The 23,680-nt window shown below is 44.4% G+C and overlaps 1 protein-coding gene and 1 long non-coding RNA gene across 6 annotated transcripts in view; one reads left to right on the top strand and one right to left on the bottom strand.

Moving 5' to 3' along the window:
* Positions 1-20,199, top strand: part of LOC147112594 (uncharacterized) — a 36,692-nt gene extending 16,493 nt beyond the window's left edge. The window contains exon 2 of the long non-coding RNA XR_015079528.1: positions 19,766-20,199. This is a non-coding gene — a long non-coding RNA (uncharacterized LOC147112594). The remainder of the gene's footprint in view (positions 1-19,765) is intronic.
* The window catches only part of tdh (L-threonine dehydrogenase), a 28,255-nt gene continuing 24,770 nt past the window's right edge, over positions 20,196-23,680 (bottom strand). For all 5 annotated transcript variants that reach the window (XM_085997011.1, XM_085997012.1, XM_085997010.1 and 2 more), the window contains 2 exons: positions 23,220-23,489; positions 20,196-21,950 (listed from right to left, as the gene is read on the bottom strand). In XM_085997011.1, the coding sequence (XP_085853137.1) occupies positions 21,811-21,950; positions 23,220-23,489 (410 nt within the window). In that variant the 3' untranslated portion in view covers positions 20,196-21,810. The remainder of the gene's footprint in view (positions 21,951-23,219; positions 23,490-23,680) is intronic.

Consider the following 23,680-nt stretch of genomic DNA (forward strand, 5'->3'; position numbering starts at 1 on the left):
ATCAATCTTAGTGAAGCGTTTCCCTCCAGATAGCGAGGCGAAAATACCTTCAATCCGCGGAAGCGGATATTGTACAGTGTGAAGGACTGGGTTCACTGTCACCTTAAAGTCCCCACAGATGCGAACCTTCTTTGGTTCCCCAGGCGTATTACTCAATGACCTCTTCATTACAGGAGCGATGGGTGTAGCCCACTCGCTCCAGTCCACTTTGGACAGTACTCCTGAACGTTCCAAACCTTCCAGCTCTGCTTCGACGGCTGGGCGGATCGCATAAGGTACCGGTCTGGCCTTAAAAAAAACTTTGGGCTTGCATTTTCCTCCATTTTGATCATCGCTGTTATGCCTTTTAGTGTTCCGAGTCCCTGCTGGAACACTTCTTGTGCGTCACTTAGCATTTTTGACAGTCGTCCAGGTGTGACGTCGTCATCCTTTTTGGCATCTACAGTCAGTGCTTGTATGGAATGCCAATCTAGCTATATCTTCCGGATCCATTCACGTCCTAGTAGTGGTGGTCCTCCATCTGGCAATACATATAGGTCCATTTTTGGTGTTTCCTTGCCGTTATATATAACGTTCACCCTTATTTTTCCTTTGGGGTAGACTTTTTGCCCCGTGTACGTCTTCAAGACAATCTTTGTATCTCTCAAGGGTATATGTGAGAATAGCCGCTTGTAGTCCCTTCGGTTTATGACTGTTAGGGCTGATCCTGTGTCCAATTCCATTTTCACTTGGACTCCTGCTATCTTGAGCGTGCCCCAGATAGTTTGGTGATCCTCCGTTTTGATCACATTATGTAGTTTCAGACAACCCAGCTCCTTGCTTCCGGAGTCTATATCACTTTTCTGTTCGTCTGAACTACTCTCCGTCACCTTATGTACCTTCTTGTACTTCTCCTATGGAGATTTCTTGCTACTGGTTTTCTTTCCCGACCTGCAGACTCTTGCTATGTGTCCTACTTTTCCACACTGTCTGCACACTTTGTCCTTGAACCAGCAATCATTATGGTCGTGTGTTGTTCTGCCGCAGCGATAGCACTTCACTGTTCCGTATGACATTTCATTTGTGCCATATTCTTGCGGTCTCCAGTGTATCTCTGCAGCGCCCCATGCTGCTGCTTCATGTGATACTGCAATGCTGAAAGCCTTGTCCAGCGTAAGATCCTTTTCTGATAGAAGCCATTTCTGGGTTCCTTCACTTTGAAGCCCACACACAAACTTGTCCCTTAAAGTATCTGCTAGTCCCGTTCCAAACTGGCAGTGTTTCGATAGCTTGCGCAGTTCCGTTAAATACTCAGCATTACTTTCGCCTTTATGCTGGTTCCTTTTGTGAAACTTAAATCTTTCTGCTATCAGCAGCGGTGTGGGGTTTAAGTGGTCCTGTAGGATTGACACTATGTTTTCAAAATCCTTTTCTACTGGCTTCTCTGGGGTTACTAGGTTTCATAGTAAGCCATACATTTTTGCACCCATTGAATTCAACAATACCAGCACTTTCTTGTCATCTGGCACTTCATTCGCCTTGCAGTATACTATGCGTTCGACATATGTCATCCAATCTTCTACTTCATTGTCGAACGCTGTGATACTGCCACTCTTCGGCATTTTTGGGTGTGGTTAGACTGGCTTAAAATGGCGTCTCCCGCGCTTTCCTTTCTTCCCCGCTGCGACTTAAAATGGCGTCTCCCGCGCTGCTGCCAACGCCGCTCTCGGCGGTCCTCATGGCAAATGGCGACGCCCTGTGGGTTTCGTGTGCTGCTCCTGCGCTGCTGCCAATGCCGCTGTCTGCGGTCCTCGTGGCAATGGCAGCGCCTCGCGTTTTCCTGCGCGCCTCTCTCCCCCGTTGACGCTGCTCGGCCCTTGAACACCGGCTGCGCTCTGCTCTCTCTCGTCTCTCTCCCCGTTGACGCCGCTCGGTCCTGAACACCGGCTGCGCCCTGTGCGCTCTGCCCTCTCTCTCTCCCCCGTCGACACTGCTCGGCCTTTTTCTGTGCCGCTCGGTCGGCTCTAGCCGCCGCTGTCCGGGAAGGGTCTGCGCAGTACCTGTTGCCAGCCCGTTTCGCTGGACCACCGTGACTGGAAAGCCAAGCCTGGCTCTCGACAGCCTCCCCTGCGATGCTCAAATCTCCGCTGGATGACTGGGCGGTTGCCCGTGGTCGACGCCCGTGCTTCTGGACTCGACCTCCTTCCACTGTTCTCCAGGAGCGAATCCCTGGGAGGTGATGCAGAGTTGCAGGTAGGTTCGAATCTGCTCGTCGCCAATGTTGTGTCTGTGTATAATAAGACAGACTGCAGGAGAAACGGTACAACAGGTGTTTACTGAATGAGGGTTACTCTAGAACTAACTGTACAGATCACTACTCAGGGTTTATATACAGGTGTGGTCACTGCCGGTACTACAGTATACAGGAGCTGTAAAAAGTAGTTCTCTCCCTTATAAAGGTACATACATTACATGTGCAACTGTTAAAATATAGGCTGCTAAAAAAATTTGCTTCACTGCGCTGTGCAACCTACATTTTCTGTCCTGGCTACTTGGCTGTGCTCCCACCCTGTATGTCTCTGGATTCAGTTTAGAAAATATGGTCCTAGCATAACAGGCATCAGGCTTCAGTACCAGAAAATTGACATTATCAGCCCAAAGTGTCACATATTAAGCAGTCTGTATGGGTGTTGCTGTTATTAGTTGACGCCTGGATGATAAAAGTATGTATATTTGTGTCTGTTACTTATGCAGGTATGTATTGATTTTTAGGTAGTATTTATGTAGGTCCACACATAATGTACAATTCTGTTCCATTTATAACAATACTTTATCCTGAAGCACATGACTCCAGTGAACCACTGCTGACATCATTGGCAATTATGTAGCAATGACTGGTTGTTTTGTTGAGGTAAACATTGCTCTGGATTTGTCAGGAAAGATGGGATGGTTCACTGGTGTTACTGAATTGCAATACCGAATTACATACACACTGTCTCTGACCTTCAGCTATTCAATCTCTCTTTAATCTGACATGAGAGTCCACACAAATCCATTACCGGGAACTTTCATAAGGCAGAAAACCAAATTGTATTAATTTCTTTATCGTTGCTCTTTCCTAGATAAAAATAACTAGTCTATCGAAGCACACAAACAAAATATGTAATCGTTGTAAACATAGATATCCTTTATCTGAACTAGCAAATACTTTATATAGTTATGAAACTTTATCATTCTAAATTAAGATGTAACAATAAAAAAACACAGTATGTTTTGGCTACGACTCATGAACAGCAATGCCCTGTACCACCCCTGCAGCTCGTGCAATAGAAAGTGGAGAGTACAGCCCTTCCCACTTACACATTGGCTGTCATTCAGCTGCTGTAATATAAACCAAGAACAGGCTGGTGTTAGTGTACACTTAGAGAATACAGCTAAAATATCATAAATTATACCTCATTGGAGAACAAGAATCATTTTTCCTCCACAAATTGTTAGTGCATAAAAGAGTTACAAATCACTGTTTAGGGATTGAATGTTAATTTGTTGTTAGACCCTTAAGGATCTGACTTGTCTCACTTTCCTCACTAACTATCTGACATAAGCATTAAAGTAAAATTAAACAAGTACAGTAAAATGAAAACTACACTTAACCTTGGTTACTCTGGCTCCAGCCACAGAAGTCAAGACAGAAAATGGGATTGCAAATGCATTTTGTAGGGATGGGTTTAGCTGCAGTTGATGGGAATTTGGTCCAAATTCAGCCAATCAAAATAAATGAGAAGTTAACCAATTTGGACCAGTTTGGGTTTTCAATTTGGTTCAACAGTCTTGAAATCTTTCTATGTGACTTTATAACTTTTAAGAAGCATATACCAATTCCATTATTATCTAGAGCATACATAGAATTAGCACAGGGAGACTTTTAAAAGGTTATGTAAGTGACCGTAGATTCATCACTTTTAATATCAAGACAACTTGGAAAAGCAATTTTAAAAATACAGTATTGGGGTGTATTGCCAGAATAATGCATCAGGGACGCATCAGGACTGTGCAACCAATGCAATTGCTCAGTGTCCCCGAGCCAGTCAGAAGCCCCCAGGTGGATCCAGTGATAGATTTGTCCAGTAAAATATAGGGGTGTGGCGGAACCACCAGAGGATTATGGACAATTGTATATAATTCCTTTTACAGCAATGTAGTACAGCTGGGGGCTGCACCTTTAATGTATCTGTTAACTGTACTAGGGCTTCTTCCGCGTGATGACGTCATGCCGTCCGTCACGTGATCTCTCAACGGCGGGAAGAACGTGATGATGTCAGAGCTCGGAACCTTCTAGCAGTTGAGCTCGGAACCTGCTAGCAGTTGAGCTCGGAACCTGCTAGCAGTTGAGCTCAGAACCTTCTAGGAGATTCCAGAGAGGCTTTCAAGCAGACCAGACCTATTTGCATTGTATCCTATAGTTTCCTGTACAGCTTCGTTTGTTCATTAAATTTTATTGTTTTTGATTTTCTGAGTCGATCTCAATTCTTCGGCTAGGAACCCCAGTTCCTACATTGGTGACCCCGATTTCTTCGAACAATTTTCGTTGAAGTTACATCATGGACACGAACGCCGTCACCCTCAAACTGCCGCAATTTTGGGAGCAACAACCGGCCGCGTGGTTTTTCCAGGCGGAAGCCCAATTTGCAATCCGGGGAGTAGCAGCGGATTCGACCTGTTATTATTACGTGGTCTCCACCCTCGACAGCGCCACGGCCTTGCGGGTCGTCAGCCTCCTCGAGAGTCCACCGAACGATGGCAAGTACGAAGCTTTAAAAGCACGTTTACTGCAGATTTTCGGTCTGTCCAAGTCGGAGCGCGCTCGCAGACTTATCTCCATGCCCGGCCTCGGGGACTCAAAACCCTCAGAGCTCATGAGCCAAATGCTCACACTTTTGGGCTCGGAATCGCAATGTTTTCTGTTCCGCGAGCTGTTTCTCTGTCAACTACCAGAGCCAGTACAGACGGCCGTGGCCAATTCCGCGATCCCGGATTGTGCTGAACTTGCCGTGGAAGCGGATAAAATAGTCACCGTCTCACAACAATCTTGTGCAGCCACGAGGCGCCCATCCCCCACAAGAGCGAATCCTCCTCCTGCAGGCTGGTGTGCATACCACGCTCATTTCGGCGCAAAGGCCAGAAATTGCCGTCCGCCCTGCAGTTTCTCACCAAAAAAAACCTACCTCAAACCAGCGGTTTCTGAGAAGATCAATAAGGCCTAAGGGACGCGCCGGAGTTGCGATGGCCGTCGGGTCCGCAGGGAAACTCCTATACATTACAGACTCCCTGTCAGGGTAACGTTTTCGCTGTGATACTGGCTCCCAGTGCAGTATCCTACCAGTGTCGAAGCTAGATCGTCAATCCGGCGGTCAAGGTCCCCCCCCTCGAGGCAGCCAATGGTGCGGCCATTCGCACGTTCGGAAAGCGTAGGGTCCAGTTGAGTTTTGGCGGCCAACGTTTTGTTTGGGAGTTCATCACGGCGAAAGTCTCACAGGCCATCCTGGGGGCAGATTTCTTCTGCGCAAACGGGTTTCTCATCGACGTCCGACACTGCCGGCTAATCAGTGCCTCCACTTTCGCTCGGTCCCCTGCCACCGAAGCACCGCGATGTCTTGGTCAGTTGCCTGTGCAGTCCCATCTCCAAATGAGTTCTCTCATCTTCTCAGTGAGTTCCCTGAGCTCACCAGGCCCACATTTTCTTCTTCAGTCGCGAGGCACGGTGTGGCGCACCACATTACCACGACAGGATCCCCCGTTTATGCGAGAGCTCGAAGGCTGGAATCTGGTAAACTCGCAGCCGCCAAGGCGGAGTTCCATACAATGGAACGCCTGGGTATTATTCGGCGTTCGAATAGTCCTTGGTCCTCGCCATTACACACTGTTCCTAAGCCGGGCGGCGGATGGCGACTACAGACGCCTGAATGAGGCTACCACACCGGATCGGTACCCAATTCCTCACATTCAGGATTTTTCGGCCCATCTGGCAGGGAATTCCATCTTTTCCAAAGTAGACCTCGTCCGAGGCTATCATCAGGTGCCCGTGCATCCTCAGGACGTCCCCAAAACTGCCGTCATCACACCTTTCGGGCTCTTTGAGTTCCTTCGTATGCTGTTTGGGCTGAAGAATGCAGCACAAGCCTTCCAACGTCTCATGGATTCCGTGTTGCGCAATCTGCCGTTCATTTTCGTCTACCTAGACGACATCCTTATTGCCAGTAACAGCACGAAAGAACACATTCGTACCTTTTTTCTCGTCTCAGCCAACATGGCCTTATTATCAACCCGGCCAAGTGCCAGTTTCGGTTGCACAGCATTGATTTCCTGGGACACAGAATCACCTCGGAAGGTGCCGTCCCGCTGGCCACGAAGGTGGAAGCAGTCACCTCGTTCCCTCTTCCTCAGATCGTCAGGGCCCTCCAGGAATTTCTGGGAATGGTCAATTTTTATCATCGGTTCGTCCCCAAGGTGGCATTGTTGATGCAACCTTTGTACGAGGCCCTCAGAGGTAAATCGGGCAAAGACCCGATCGATTGGACACCCCAGATGGACCAGGCTTTCCTCGACACGAAGAACGCTTTGGCTGCTGCGACCATGTTGGCACATCCCCTTCCGGGCGCAACCATTGCCCTTACCACCGACGCATCTGATTATGCCATCGGGGCAGTACAGGAGCAGTGGGTCGACGGCACATGGCAACCACTGGCTTTCTTCAGCCGCCAATTGCGGAAGAACGAACGCAAGTATAGTACTTTTGATAGGGAGTTGTTGGCATTGTTTCTGGCCATCCGCCATTTTCGCTTCCTACTGGAAGGACGCCCATTCACGGCTTTTGTAGACCACAAGCCACTTACTTTTGCGATGGCCAAGACAGCGGAACCATGGTCAGCACGGCAACAACGTCATCTTACGTACATATCTGAATTTACAACCGAGATACAACATGTCTCGGGCAAAGACAACCTGGTGGCGGATTGTCTCTCCCGCGCCCAGCTCCACGCAGTACACCTGGGAGTCGACTATGTTGGTTTGGCAAAAGAACAGATGGCAGACCCTGAAGTGCAGGCATACCGGACCGCACCTTCCAGCTTACAAGTGGCTGATGTCAGTTTCCAGGCCGCAGGGACCACGCTCCTGTGTGACATCTCGATGGGCGTCCCACGTCCAATCGTTCCAGTCGAATGGCGCAGGAGAATTTTCGACACTATCCACGGGTTGTCATACCCTGGCATGAGAGCGTCACAACGACTCATGGCAAAGAAATTCGTCTGGAAGGGCATGCATCTCAACGTCCATGACTGGACCAATACCTGCGTGAGTTGCCAGAAGTCCAAGATACAATGCCATGTTAAGGCCCCAGTCGCCACTTTTCCGGTTCCGGAGCGTCGATTGGACCATGTGCACGTGGACCTGGTTGGTCCTCTCCCTTCCTCTTGCGGGTACACTCACCTCCTTACCATGGTAGACCGCACCACCAGGTGGCCAGAGGCAATTCCTTTGGTTGCCACCACAGCGGCAGACGTCTCCAGAGCCTTCATCTCGTCATGGGTAGCTCGGATCGGGGTACCGGCTGACATCTCCTCCGACCGGGGGCCTCAGTTTACCTCTGAGCTTTGGAACGCCATAGCTCAAGGTTTGGGCACCAAGCTTCATCGTACCACCGCCTACCATCCACAGGCGAACGGTCTGTGTAAAAGATTCCACAGGTCCTTTAAAGCCGCACTGCATGCTAGTCTCCGTGGGCCTAGTTGGGTGGACAGGCTCCCTTGGGTGCTGCTAGGTCTTCGCACGGCGCCTAAGGACAACCTGCATTCTTCTTCAGCAGAGCTGGTTTACGGCCAACCACTCAGAGTGCCTGGCGATTTTCTTCCTCCTCACACGGAACCCTGGTCCCCAGCTCAGCAGCTCGTCAGCCACCAGGAAGCGGCTAGGAATTTCATCCCAGTGCCTACGTCGCATCATGACCTGCAGCGCTCCCGTGTCCCAGTGGATCTTAAGAACGCAGAATACGTGTTCATTCGGCAGGATGCTCGCAAAAACCCGCTCAAACCGCCTTACACAGGTCCGTTCTGCGTCATCTCGTCAGGTGACAAGTCCTTCACAGTCGACGTCGGCGGTAAGCCTGACCACATCTCCATCGACCGGTTGAAACCGGCGCATCTGGATCTGAGCGAACCAGTCGTCACCGCTCAGCCGCCTCGTCGTGGTCGTCCACCGTCAACTGCCGGTCCAGTGCAGCCACAGTCATCCGCCGAGTCACCAGTGCCCGCCTTACCGGGTCGACCACAGCCTGCGGCGTCATCCCAACCACAGCCAATGGCCAGTTCGTCTTCTAGCGCTCTGTTCCAGCTGCCGGGGTATCGCAGTCGGTCGGACAGACTCGTCAGACCCCCTTCTCGCCTTACCTTCTCTGTTAAAAGCAATTCTGGGGGGGGGGGGGGGGCGCATGTGGCGGAACCACCAGAGGATTACGGACAATTGTATATAATTCCTTTTACGGCAATGTAGTACAGCTGGGGGCTGCACCTTTAATGTATCTGTTAACTGTACTAGGGCTTCTTTCCTGTACTCCGCGTGATGACGTCATGCCGTCCATCACGTGATCTCTCAACGGCGGGAAGAACGTGATGACGTCATGACGTCAGAGCTCGGAACCTTCTAGCAGTAGAGCTCGGAACCTGCTAGCAATTGAGCTCGGAACCTTCTAGGAGTTTCCAGAGAGGCTTTCAAGCAGACCAGACCTATTTGCATTGTATCCTACAGTTTCCTGTACAGCTTCGTTTGTTCATTAAATTTTATTGTTTTTGATTTTCTGAGTCGATCTCAATTCTTCAGCTAGGAACCCCAGTTCCTACAGGGGCTTCAAACCTAACCTTGTTACAGGGCCCGCAAGACAAATGCCACCCCTGTGTAGTATGCGTCTGTAGAAGCTGATGCTTTTTGCTGCACTTGCCTGACCTTACTTGGAATGTGTGTGCAATTCTGGTGGCCACACAACAGAAGGGATATATATACATTGGAAAGAGTACAGAGAAAAGCAACACAAATGATCCCAAGGGAATAAGCTAAGAGGAAAGATTAGAGAAGCTCAAGCTCTACAGTCTAAAGAGAAGAAAGTCAAGGTACATAAGGGATGATGCCGCACTCCAAAATTCCAGTTGGGTTTTTGATAAGGCTTACAACACTGTGGCCCTGAATCTCTGGCCTGCGCTCCTTGGATGGTAAGCATGGTTGCCTACTGAGAGGTAAGAATGCAGATTCACCTCTACGAAGTGTTAAATGGAACGGATAAGGTGATTCCAGAATATTGGCCCAGTAATTCCGGGCACAACGCGTGAGTAAGGACAGGGTACTCACACGTGTGCCCGGAGGAATTGCCGGTTTTCAGCATGCACAGCGCATGCGCTGAAAACCGGCATTTCCTGTCCTCTGACCCAAGGGGTTAAGAGGCAGAGCGCGCACGACTGCACAGGTAGCGCGTACGCAGTGAAATTCCTTTTTTTTCCCCACAGTTGCGCGTGTGTAAAGGCCTCCGGTCTTTATGCATTGAAAAACCACACGTAAGTACTTCGTTTTTCAGGTAAGTGGGCTTTTAGTACAATTGAGAAATTTTTTTTCCACAGGTTTGTTATTTTTAAAGAATTTACAGTAAGGTAAGTTTAGTTTTAGCCCCGATTTTTTTTATATAAATTTTTTTTTCAAATTTTAAAATTATTGTTTAAAATAGTTTTTCAGAGTTCGTTATTGTTCATTTAAGTAGTGCAATTTTTTTTAAATTTTCTTTCAGGTTTAAGTAGTGTTTTGGGGCCAGGAGTTTTCATGAGTTTGACAGCTCTTACTGTCAAACTCATGAATGAGTTTCCCCTCCCCTGATTGGCTGCACAGTGCTCACCTGATCCCAGCCGGCACATCGCACTAACTACGCCGCTGGATCAGGTAAGCACATCGCGCCGACATCTGAACCGGGCCAGTGACAGGAAATGCAAGCAGACCCGGGCTTCAGATGTCTGCGCGCAGGGTGAGTGCACATCGGGGGCTTGCACGCATGGCAAGCTCCCGATCCTAATTTCAAGGCCATTATTTAAAGTGAGTCAGACTAGTAGAACAAGAAGATATGAATCTAAATTAGTGGAAAGTAAAAGATCGTAGCAAACATTTCTTCACACAAAGGGTGATGAACAACTGACCAGATAATGTAGTGGGATCAAAGACATTAGGGAAGTTCCAGATACCATTAGATGGTAAACTGAGTGAGTTGGTGTACTAGAGGATTGACCTTGACGGGCCCTATGGCTTTTTTTCTTTACTTTTTCCAATGTTCTTATACCAGGGGACATAAGTTAAAAATGAGATAGTTAGGAGTAATAGTGAAGTGAGGTGAAATGTGTTCACCTAAAAGGCAATACAGTTGTGGAATAAGTTACCAGGTAAGGCATTGTAGTAATAAGGATGAATAAGTTTAAGTGATAATTGGATACATTTCTGATGAGAGAACAGATTGAGGGATATTGTGAGATGGTTGACCTTTGAAAAAAGGATGGGCTTGTTGTGCCTAATGGTCTTTCCAGTTCCTAAAGATTCTTATAATCTTATGAAGGGAAAACTAGGGAACATAATTTAAAATGAGGAAATTAGGAGTAATTAGGTAATAGGCAGAACTATTTCACACAATGGGTAACAGACATATGCAAAAGGTTCTGGGGAGGCACCGGAGTAACTGATATAAATGGGTTCCCAAGACAATGAGATGTGTCTCTGAAGAAAGAGGGAAAAGAGATCTACGATCAAAAGGTAGGAAGGTGAAGCTGAGCTTAGCCAATAAGTGATGGGCGTGTGAAACCGAATGGCCTTTTCCTGTTTCTAAAATTTCCTGTGTTGACTCACATGAGGCAATTCTAGAAGTCAAAAACAGAGGGATGATAGATCTGCAATACACACATGATGTGGATGTCACTGCAGAATTGGCACTGTGCACAGCTCTTGAGCAATAAACAACAATTTGCAGGGAACTAGGAAAGAAGATCTTACTTTGAAAAAACCTAGGTGTACAAATTCCAATTGACATTTATGTGAAAAACAAAACCACAGTTAAGAAGGTTATATTCTTTGGTAGGAATCTTTGGGGCCAAGAAGAGAAGGAATGCTCCTCTGGGCCTTGGCAGGAAATCCTTGGGTCTGCCCTGCCCAGGCCCGCCATCTCCCTCCCCTCATCGGCATCTGATTGGGACCCCAACTCCCACGCCTCTTTCAGCACTTGCCCTGTGCCAGGGACCGTTCCCTTGGGTCCCCGGCAGCAGCCAGCTTCTAACTCAATTCCCACTCATCAAGGGGGGGCCTTGATGTCATTCCTGCCGGTTTCGGGTGGGAAACCAATTTCAAATATTAAAATGAGGCCTAGCAGTTAAAATCAGCCAGGCCTCGCTTCCTTCTGTACTTCCAGTTGCAAATCCCGCTTCAGGCCTCCCACGTACTGATCCCACACTCCCGTTAAAATATCCCCCAATGACTCAATTCACTGTCTCATGGTGGTTGATCACTGTCAATTTCAGAAATATCATTCTTTTGGTTTAACAGTAACAACTCTATTTTCTGACCATTGATTATGAATAAAGCCATGTAAAAGGGCAGTATAGATAAGGGCATAGAGTACAAGAGCAAAATGGTAATGATAAACTTGTACAAGGTTTTGCAATGGTTAAACCACAGTTAGAGTGCTCTGTGCAGTTTTTGGCTTCTCATTATAGCATAGACATTAAAATCATAAAAAGCATATGGCATAAATTCACCAACATGATACCAGGGATGAGAAAATATAGTTATGAGGAGACACTGGCGCAAAGAAGGCTAAGTGGAGGTTTTTAAAAAGGGTTTTGATAGGGCAAATACATAGAATGTACAGCACAGAAACAGGCCATCCAGCCCAACAGGTCTATGTTGGTGTTTATGCTTCACACAAACCTCCTTCCACCCACTTTCATGTAACCCTATCAGCATAACCTCCTATTCTTTTCTCCCTCATGTACTTATCTAACTTTCCCTTAAATGTATCTATGCTATTCCCTATTAGATTTATTGGTGACTATCTTATTTTTATGATCCCTAGTTAGGAAACACTTTCTACACACAAATGCCAGTTGATGCTAGGTCAATTATTAATTTTAAATCTGAGATTGATAGATTTTTGATAACCAAAGGTATTAAGGGATATGGAGCAACGGCAGATATATGGAGTTAGGTCACAGATCAGCCATGATATCATGAATGGCGGAACAGGCTCGAGGGGCTGGATGGCCTACTCCTGGTCCTAGTTTTCTATGTCCTAGTTTTGGTCTCCCCCACAAGTGGAAACATCTTCATTACATCTACCCTGTCAAACTATTTCATAATCTTAGAGATTTCTATCAGGTCAGCCCTCATCCTCCTCTTCTAGGGAAAAGAGCCCCAACCTGCTCAGTCTTTCCTGATAGGTATAATCTCTCAGTTCTGGTATCATCCTTGTAAAAATTTTTGCACCTTCTCCAGTGCCTCTATATCCTTTTTTATAGTTTGGAGACCAGAACTATTCACAGTACTCCAAGTGTGGTCTAACCAAGGTTTGATACAAGTTTAGCATAACTCCTCTGCTTTTCAATTCTATCCCTCTAGAAATGAGCCCCAGTGCTTTGTTTACTTTTTTATGGCCTTATTAACATGCTCCTCTACCCCATTTAGACTCTTATTTTCCAAGGAGTATGTGGCCTCCTTAATCCTCCTACCAAAATGCACCACCTCACACTTGCCTATATTGAAATTAATTTGCCAATCACATGGCCATCCTGCACATTTATTAAGGTCTTCTGGTATTTTGCCAGAGTCCTCCTCAGTGTTAACTATGCCGCCCAATTTGGTGGAATAGAAACCACATCCCCCAAATTTTCATTTGGTAAATGCTCTGTGTAATGTACTGCTGAGCCACACAGACCATGAAGATCCCAGGGCCAGTGCCTGATTTGTGCTCAGGTAGTTGATTTTAGTCATGGCATTCACAGAGATGTTACAGTTAGCCTCAGTGTCCCAGGTTAAGGAGGGGCAAATCAGCTTGGGTTGCTGCTCTTCATCACTATCTAGTCATTCAGCGGGAAAGTGCAACTTTGCAAGTATGTGACCATGAAGTGAGGAGAGGATTGAGCTCAGTTCTGATGCCTTCTCCCATCCCTGCCCCCACTGTGGTCAGTAGCCTGCCAGCACATGCTGTCTGAGCTCAGTGATGAAGAATGTCACATGGGGCAGGTACTGAAGGGCTGCCAGCTGTGGAACTGAGTCCGTGCAGGAGATGAAGGGAGAAAATTAGAAAGAAAAAATGATTTGTTTTGTGAAGTAAAGTTTTACACAAAGGTACAGATATGGTATAAAGACATGTTCGGAGGGATTGCCAGTGATTATAATCAAACTATGCAGCTTTAACGCACGCCCAATTTTTTGGCAGACAGATTTGACAAATGTGACATTGTTTGTTTGAATTCTGCTAAATTTGTCCCTCTCAGAATCAGTTGATGCAGATCTTCAAATTACAGCTTGGTCTCCTTCGACACATCCAGTGACAACAAGAAAAACATTTGGTAATTTTCCATAGTTATTCAAAAAAATTCATTGAAAATCTGCAGCAAGATTCTGGTCTTGCCCACTAAAAGTCACAGGCACCTATATACTTCTATAGGTACTACTGAATAATGCTCCTTTAATACTACAAATTTCGCATCAGTGTTGCACTGTCTTGGGCATTGAACTAATGCCAACAGTGTAGCACAAACTGGGAATATATGATCTTGATATTTGGTGTTGGTAAATATGCTAAATGAAACAGACAACCCAGACAATTTGTTAGGTTCCTCTGTTCGTGTGTGTGACTACGCATTATTATGTGTATATGCGTGTATGTATGCACATGTTTTTGTGTGCGTGTGCGTGTCCACTTTTTTCTCTTTTTATTCAGTGTCTTTCTGTTTCCATCACATTGTTCATTATTTTAAATTCCTATTTCCAATTGGTTTGCATTTTTTAATAAATGTTTTCCAATATGTTTTTACTTCATAAGTCTGCTGCATTTCTGTGTTTAGGTATTCTTGTACTGGTGCTGGGTGGTTTAAAGCTGTGTTTTTTTTAGCTGTTGTGTGTTTACTGCAGCTTGCTAAGTATATCAGCATTCTAAATAGTATTGCTTCTCCTGCATAAATTGTGGCAAGTAAGTAACTTCATGTGGGGATATAGTAAGTAGCAGGCTGGTATGTGTGAAATACAGCACATCTATAAGTGTCTTTCTTTTGGGGAGTGGAGAGGAGAAGTAACTTTGATAATTATATGTGCTAAGGTTTATGTGTCATGTGAATATATACAGGAACAGTTACAAACACATCACAAGCCATCAGCAAATTACATTGTACCTGTAATCATCTCTGCTTGGAAAAAGCATACTTTCTGAAAATATTTTTTTCTTCCCTTCTGATCTTTCTCCTCCTCCTCTATTAAAAGGTTTGAGTTCTTGCTGGGTTTGGTTTTATGGGTGCCAGGATCCCTCTGGTACCTCCCCAAGTGGCCATTCTTCATGTGGCTGGGATTATCGTCTTCGGGGCAGAGTGTCTGCCACCTGCTCCTTCAGTTATTCTCCAACCCTGACCCATTTCCCTGGGCCGGGGCCTTGTTATTGATGCACGGCGAGCTCCCTGCAGGAATTCCACCACCAAGACCGAGCCTACCATCGGCCCCGAGGGAACTCCCAGCAGTGTTGCAGTGGGACCGCCGCTGCAAACACCACAAGAGGCAGCAATGGACTTAAAGGGGCAGCAGCAGGAACTACAGGTGTTTAGGCCTTCAATTTTCATGATCCCGTCTGATTTTGGCAGGGGAGAGTCCTGGCCCGAGTGTCGGTAGGCTATTCTGCCACAGGGATATTACAACCAGCCCAAATCTGTCCTGACCCACTATCGACACTGACTTACTAGCAGGAGGGATCACGGGATAGGCATTAAAACTAGGTACCTGAACCAATTTTCCTTTCTCGAACTCGAGGGCAGTGTGGCCATTGTAATGCCCCACAATCAATCGCCCAGAATTGGAAATGGAGATGACAGTCAGTATACCTGACTTGTGACCGGAACAATTCTCCATCCATTAAAATTAGTGGATAGAAAATCGTTTGGGCAGTGATTCGGGAGAGGTCAATGTGCCCCAATTCCCCAGTGAAGCTCTGCATGTAGAGCACTAAACTGTAAAACTTGTGCTAAGATGTACAAAAGAATGGGGTTGAAAAACAAATGACAGAAATACTAAATACAAGTCAGGACTAAGTCAGATATTGGCACATCACAGACCAGTAATGAAATGGTCACATGTCCAGAGATACCAGACCACAATATTTCATATTTCCTGTGTGCCATTCCAGCAGGCAGTCACAATTAGCACTGTGATCAATCTTGTAACTCCTATTCACAAACATTCTCCTTATCGCTGACGGATGCTGTGCAGAGTGTAGCAAGTCATGATTAGGACTGGTACAAATGTAAGTGCAGTGTCATTCAGCCTCATGAGACATAACTTGTCAACAACAATAACTTGCATTTATATAGCGGCTTTAGCGTAATAAAACGACCCAAGGCGCAAACGCAATGTATGTTCAATGACTATGCAAGCACTGAACTTTGGAAATTATAACACTGCTGTCTCGGGATCAGATTCAGGGAATAGTTGCAGAATGGAGAAACAGAGTGAAGCATAGCCTCTCGCTGTGGGTGAATTACTCTTCATAAACTGTTCATATCTATACTTGAGATTGTAAATAATGTGTCACCACCACCACATGTATGTGTTGGTAACTATCCTTACACATATGCACTGTGCATTTGCCAGGTCAACCAGCATATCCCAGACACCGTAATGCTGGTTAGTAACTGATGGCATAATCATGGACTACGGCCCCCTTCCAATTGTAATAATATGCAACATCAATTAATGGTGTGGGAACTGGTATATGATATTGAGATATCTATTGCACACACTATTTGAGGAAACTCTGTTTTCAGCTGGAAACTGGAGTTATGATCCTTATAAGCTCACCTTTATTTGGTACTTTAATCATCTAAAGCTTGCAACTGTCATAGGGTTGCAAAATTCCAGGAATTTTTAAAAGAGTAAACTTTCCATAGGAATTTATGGGAATTTTGAGTTTTTTTGCACACTGATGATTTTTGTCTCTGAGCCTATTACCTTTGTCATCAAAATAGACATACTGTTCCATACAAATAAAAACAGGCTTTCAAAACTTTATTTAGGTTATAATTTTGAACTTTATTGAACCCCCACAAAAAAGACCCATCTAAAATAAAATAAGAGCGTCAGCTTATTTAGCCTGTAATTTGTCCTTATTTTGTCCCTTTGAGTCTTCTACTCATGATTGCTCCTCCTGATTCTGACTCAGGCTCTGACGTGTCCATTTCCTCCTCTGTGTCACTGTCTAGCTGTGTGGTGGACACTTCTGTATCTGGCTCAATAAGTTGTAGGTTCATCCGGATAGCCACCAATTTCTCCACTCTCTTAGTCAGCCTGTTGCGCACCTTTGTAAGCGTATTCCCAAAAAGTGACCCGTTTCGTTTAGAGGCCACTGATGAAGGTGGCATTTGGAGTATCACCGATGCAATGGGTGACAGGGCCTCAGATGCACAAAGTCCCTTCCACCAGGTATGTGCACTGATATACTTGCATGTATCCCATCCCCATTCCAAAGACATTGCTTGGTAGAGAACTTTGCCAGACTTTCCAGAACTTTGCCCACATCCAGATTGAGGTGGCGTGAGAGGGTAGAAATCACACTAAGCGCTGTTGATCTGTTCTCCAGAAAGTATTGGTCTCCCAACATGCTTTGGGTCCAGCATGTATGCTGCAGCATGGATCGGCTTGACACCAAATTCTTGACGCGTCTGCATGAATTGAACAATTACCTTCTCCTCTGCTTTGAGCAGCAGGGATGTGGGTAGGGCAATGCTGATTTGTTCTTTTAAATCAGCAAAAAGCCCGAGAACATCTGACAAGACAGCGTCATCTCCTTCAATCTAAGCAATTGCAGATGCTACTGGTGAGAGTAGTTTAAGGCTGCTAACCACTCTCCCAAAACACATCATCCAGCAGTATTTTCTTGATGGTGGTTTCCATATCCCCAGACTGAGATATTGCCATTTCTTGCAGCGACTCCTTACCCTCCAGAAGGCTGTTGTACATTATGACGCCACCCCATCTAGTGTTGCTGGGCAGCTTCAGTGTGGTGTTCTTGTTCTTTGTCGTTTGCTTGGAGTTGTAGGTTGCTGCAACTACCTGTTTTCCCCTGACATACTTAACAACTTGCTTGGCTCTGTTGTACAGTGTTTCCATGGTTCTCAAACCCATGATGTCCTCGAGGAGCAGGTTGAGCCCATGAGCTGCGCACCCAATTGACGTAATATGAGGGTAGGCCTCCTCCACTTGAGCCCAAGCAGCCTTCATATTCGCAGCATTGTCAGTAACTACTGCAAAGACCTTTTGTGATCCAAGATCGTTGATGACTGCTTTCAGCTCATCAGCAATGTATGTGCCTGTGTGTCTGTTGTCCTTCGTGTCTGTGCTCTTGAAGAACACTGGGAGAGGAGTGGAGACGATGTAATTTATGATGCCCTCCCCTCGTACATTTGACCACCCATCTGAGATAACTGCAACACAGTCTGCCATCTCTATCGTTTCTTTGAGCTTTCCTTGGACTCTGTTATACTCAGCCTCCAGCAAATAAGTAGACAAAGCATGTCTGGTGGGAGGACAGTATGCAGGGCGAATAACATTGAAAAGTCTCTTACAGTACACATTGGCTGTGAGCATGAGGGGTGAGCCTGTCGCATATACAGCTCGAGCAAGGCACTCATCTGCATTCTTCTGGCTATGGTTATCCATTGTATCAAAGAACCTTCCAAGTGGGCCAGGAGTTGCTGATGATAAGGAGCCTGATGCTGAATGTGAACCATCATCTTCTTGAATGGAAACAGAGGAACTCTGGGCTGACTGCTGTGAGCTTTGAGTGAAGTTGTTGCATTTGGATAAATGCTGCTGCATCTTTGTGGCATTCTTTACATTGGCTTTATACTGTGTTTGCACATGTACACAGTCTTTCCATCTTTAATGCCTGGGGTAAAATGCTTCCACACATCTGACGGTAAACGTGGCATTGTTCTATGCAGAGAAATAAAGGGCATTCGTCTGTGTCGAACTGCGGTTGATCAGCACGATTGCAACAGGGTGAGTAAATTTTTCCTGATGCTCCATGTGATGGAAGCATGACCTGTGCACGCACAACGCTACATCACCAATAGAGGGAGCTAATCACTCATCCAACCAATCAGGACACATTTGTTCAGTCACACACAAAACTTGTAATTATTAAAACAAGCCAAGTAAGAAGATAAACATATATTGATTAAGAAATTCCTTAATAATTATGATTCCATCTCTGTTAGTAATTTTAAGAGAGGACCGGTGGGAAAAAAATGAAAGAAATACAAAAAAAAACAATATTATGCTAGCATGTGCTTTTTTAGGCAAAATTCCCAAGCTAAACTTCCCGTGGAAAATTTCCAGAAATTTACCGGAAACTTTCCACCCCTTCGCAACCCTAAACTGTCATAATCGCTGAAAGCACATCAGAGTAACTTGAGTGGCAGATGATGCTACATCAAACAATTTTTCAACAATGTGGTATTTACAACATATCCCCAGTCACCACTATTGTTACCTGGATCTCAATTGGTATCACTCCATGAAATGTTGTCACTATTTCACAACAATGAATTCAAAGCTTTGTCTGATCGTCCTGAATGTTTCCATCTAGTCTGTGAATGTGAAATTTCACCAAGTTTTTTTTACCCAAAACAAGAAGCATGGTCTGCACCAGATGTTTTTGTTGCGTTTATTGCACTACAATGCCTGTGAAATGCCTTACACTATCATGCTCCAGTGTCAGCTTGGTTCAGTGGGAGCACTCTTACCTCAGAGACAGAAGGCTGTAGGTTCAAACCCCATTCCAGAATTTGAGTATATAATCTAAGCTATTTCAGTGCAAGTACTGAGGGAGTGTTGCATTGTTGAAAATGCTTTCTTTTGTACGTCTGCCTGTCCGGGTGGACGTAAAAAATCCCATGGCACTATTTGAAAAACAGTGTTCTTCTGGTTTACTTGGTAAAAATTAATCCCTTAACCAACATTAACTGGTCATTTGCTGTTTGTGGACCTTACTGTGTGCAAGCTGACTGCTGTGTTTGTTTACAAAACAAGTGTCAACACTTCAAAAGTAATTTATTGGCTGTGAAGGGCACCCTGAGGTTGTGAAAGGTGCTATATAAATATAAATTCTTCTTTCACGTTCTATTTCATGTGTTTTTTTTTAGCAACCTTCAGCTTTGTCACCATCAAGTTTAAATGCAAGTCTAATCACTGATCAAAGGCTATTCATAAAGGGGGGATTGACCACATTTTTACCGTGTAATTTAAAATACAGTACCATTCATTTAATTGGGACACCTTTTGTGAAATGTATTTTTCCCAATTAACCATTAGTTTGCATGAATTTTATACAATCCCTGTTTCAAGCAGCTTTTAAATTAATGCAACTGCCACTGTTTCATTGTTGTAAAGGACGAACATAAAGCCCCAATTGTATTGTACCTTGTATTTGGTTAATTTACTTCCTTTTCTCTTCCAGGAATGCCTACTTTGAAGAAGTTCTGTTTATCTCTGTTACTGTGTTCACCCTCATTGTTATCCCTTTCCCTTTTGTTTGATTACGTATTTGCTAAGACTCCCTTTCACAGCTGCATCGCTTCAGCTCCGACTTATTCCACCTGGATTCTGGCTCAAATTTCACCCATCCGGTTATTGATTCACCCATGATCACATCTTCAGGTGGGTCTATGCATCAGTGCTAGCTTATATAACTTACAGTACTGCTGCGCTCAGGAGTGCTGCCAGCAGGTGTGTTCTGAGGTAAATGTGCCATGAATTTGATGTCAAGTCACACTCCATTGGCTCACCATTCTCTTACTCTTTTCAAACTTGGTGGAGTTAAGCATCATAAGGCTTGGCTTGGTAATAAATGTGGCACAAATGCAAAAGAATAAACCTGCAATTGCACATGGATTCAGAATGCCATTTTTATTTTCTAAATGTTCCATAAACAGCAAAAAAAAAAATTTCACAAAACATTAACTCTAATAAACCCTTAAACTCAAAAGTGCCATATCTGAAATTTAATGTAGATATCATTTCATTTTTTCTTGCAAAATAAAAGCCAGACACGTTTTATGCAATAAGATGGCTAGCAAGGTTTTTAAACCCATGTACAGGAAACTTTGTGATATCCGGCACTGACGGGACCGGCGTGTTGCTGATCTATCAAAACTGCCGGACATACAAAGTTAATGTTGAAGCATACGGAGGTTTTCATCTCCGTATCTGACAACAAACACTGTTGCTTAGCAACAGCTTCTAAAGAGGCAGCTGCAAGCGTCTGTAGCTGAAGCTGTTGCTATAGCTACAGACCTTGCAGTGGCTGACTGGGGGGAAAAAACGAGATCTAAAAAAACTTACAGAAAACGGCTCCTGATTTTTGCCGTTAGATCGAGTATTCCGGACATACAACCTCCGGATAAACCAAAGTTTCCTGTATTTTCTTTTTAAATAAAGATTTTAAGAAACTGGTTTCACAGAAAAGCACTGGAGCTGCACTTTTACCTTGGACTATCCATAACTACATTGGAGCCAGTTTTGTTTTTTACCTTATTCTAAACACTAGAATTTGTACATTCATGCCAAAACATCTCAGAAGCCACCGTACCTTCATGAAAGACAGCTTGTAATGAAATGCAAGGGCACAAGAAAATCAGAACTGCGACACAAATATAGCAGTTCGCAAACATGCTGCTATATATTTTGCTACATGATCAATTATCTTTCAAATATATAAAATACTGATTGTACCATTCTGTTTAAGCAATGGTCAGATTTTAGATGTTCTGAGATAACCATGTTAAATTCTTTATTAAAACCAATTTGCAAAATTAAAAATGGGTAATGTCACATTCTGAATATTGCAAATCAACATTTTGGAAACAGTCAACAAATCCAATCTATTCAGCCTGTAATTCAAAATAAAAAACTTTCAGCACAAATGAAATATATTGCAACCAGAGTACAGTTTGTTACACTACTCATTCAACTGCATTATTAAAGAAAATCTTTGGCTGAAGATTAAATTTGAGGTACTGCAGATTTTATTTTGACTTAGTACAACTGATGGCTCCAATTATAATTTCTTGAAGATTTTGTGAACTTCCACCCTCTCTCCTTCCCTCACCCCACACACACTTTACCCCAGAGTAAAACAGAGTTAATAAACACTTCTGAAAGTTTAGAAATAAATAAAACCTCAAATGAAATACTTAGCCTTGTATGTTGACAGCCCTTTGGTAACAGCAGTAACTGTCCATCTAGACCCGAGACTTCTGCAATGTCTTCAGTCGTGTCAATGAATTTTGAATCACCACTCAAGTCAGTTTAATAACATTAATTAGAATTTGATCATTTTCTTTGCACAAGATGCACATCAAGCCATAGCAGTCTGCCTAGTTCAAGTACGGAAAAAGGACTATTTACACAACGTGATCTAAGTATTACGGATGTTCTTATGTACATTGGATCCCCTTGTAGATTCTGGTCCTTCAAAAACTTTCAAAAAACTTTCATCCTCATTTAATTTGCTTGCATCAGCCGACTGTCTGTTGTACTGAAATTTAGCATCGTGAACACCAGCTCAGGCAGATCGTATTCATGCTTCCAGCCCCAATCTTGGCGAGCATTGTGGTCATCGAATTCCATTGGCCAGCTATCGGCTAAAAACAGACAGGCAAATGGTCAGCTTTCAAAAAGCTTTTAGCATTTCTACTAGTCATAACAAGGAAAGTAGGAGAGTGGGATTAGGAGGTTCTTCTCTCATCTACACAAGGTTAGTCTTTTAACTTAATCTAAATGGAAGAGTAATTTGGAAAATACTTAAAAGTACACTTTAAAAGCACAGGCATGATAAGCTACAGTTAAAACCACAAAACAGTTTGAGGCCAAAAAACATGCCCGAATAGTTGCAGACAATAGACAAAGATTTAATAGGTACAACCTAAGTGGGTTGGAGTTGATACAAACAAAACTAATTTGTTGCAAGTCGCAGATTCGTGACAAATGGGAACTGTAAATATTGGCCCAGATTTTGCATTAAAAACAGTGAGGCTCACAGCACTCACCGTTATTATGGAGTAAATTGGACAGCAACTTCCGAAGTAAGCACGTGCAGTTAAACGCGGAACACCGCAAGTTGCTGTCCGAATTACCCTGCTCCTCCACAGGCTGGGCTAGAATAGTACCTCACTGATAAGACTCAGCATTGAAATCCATGCAAGGGTGTGAAGTTGCTGTATATACCCACTGAACACAGCAGAAGAAGTTAGGGCTGGGGCATACAGGTGTAAGTGAATTTTTAATGGTGCGAGAAGTCATAATTACTGCCAAACCACCTCTCTGGCACTGAAAATTTAATTTTACAAGTGTGGAGTCTCATTCCTTCAGAATTTAAATAGTGTTGAAGATTTAAAAGAAAATACATTTTTTACTTTTTCTTTGTCTATCTCAGTCTTTCTGTCCCTATCTTTATTTTGCTTTCTGTACATGTTTTATATTGAATTAAATCTAATGTATACTTCCTGGCTTAGACTCTGCATGTCTCGGAGGATTCTTCAATCTGATTTGGGTTGAAGAGCCACGCTGTTGCTTGCCCAACTCGGGCGCCACACTGGATCAGTTGCCCGATGACAGCAAGCTGCCCACGAAAAGTCTGTGGGCAGCTGTCAGCACAGTGAACAGCGAGCACCGTTCCTTCACCGCTGACCGCAAAATCCAGGCCACTTAATTCTGTGCACTCATTCACAAATTAGATGCAAAAAAAGACCATTTTGAATACAGTGCATCACTTCAGGACAAAATGTATCAGGGACAGCAAGAAAGCTCCAATCTACCAAAATGTGTACTGTAGTCAATTAGATAGATATACCATATGGATCTACAAAGTCTACATCCCAATATTGGAAACAGTCACGACATACTGCACGTACCAATTTCCTGGCGTATTTTATCAACTTTGTAAGTGACCTTAAGGTCAGACAGGTGCTTCCGGACTTCAGCCACCAGTTCTTCAGGAGTGAAACTCATAGCACTGATATTATACGTTCTCATTGTAAGCTGCTCTGCTGGTGCTTCTAGGAATTCCAGTGTTGCGCGCAGGCAGTCATCTATGTACATCATGGGGAGCTTTGTATCAGACCTCAAGTAACATTCAAACTTCCCCATCTTTACAGCATCATGGAAAATTTGAACTGCATAGTCTGAAAAATAAAGCAAACATCCAGTAATTGAACATAGCCTGCAAGCTTTCATGTTTCAGTTAGACTGCGAAACATTTATAGTGTAACCAGTGCAGCTGGTCACCTTGGTTACATGGCCACTTGGTCTCGGCTCACGCTACAAAACTCCACAATTTTAAGAAAGGGAATCCAAATATATTACAAAATAGCTT

Source organism: Somniosus microcephalus, chromosome 9 (genome assembly GCF_052327205.1).
Source record: "Somniosus microcephalus isolate GS21.2 chromosome 9, FLI_Smic_1.0, whole genome shotgun sequence".
Lineage (NCBI taxonomy): Eukaryota > Metazoa > Chordata > Chondrichthyes > Squaliformes > Somniosidae > Somniosus > Somniosus microcephalus.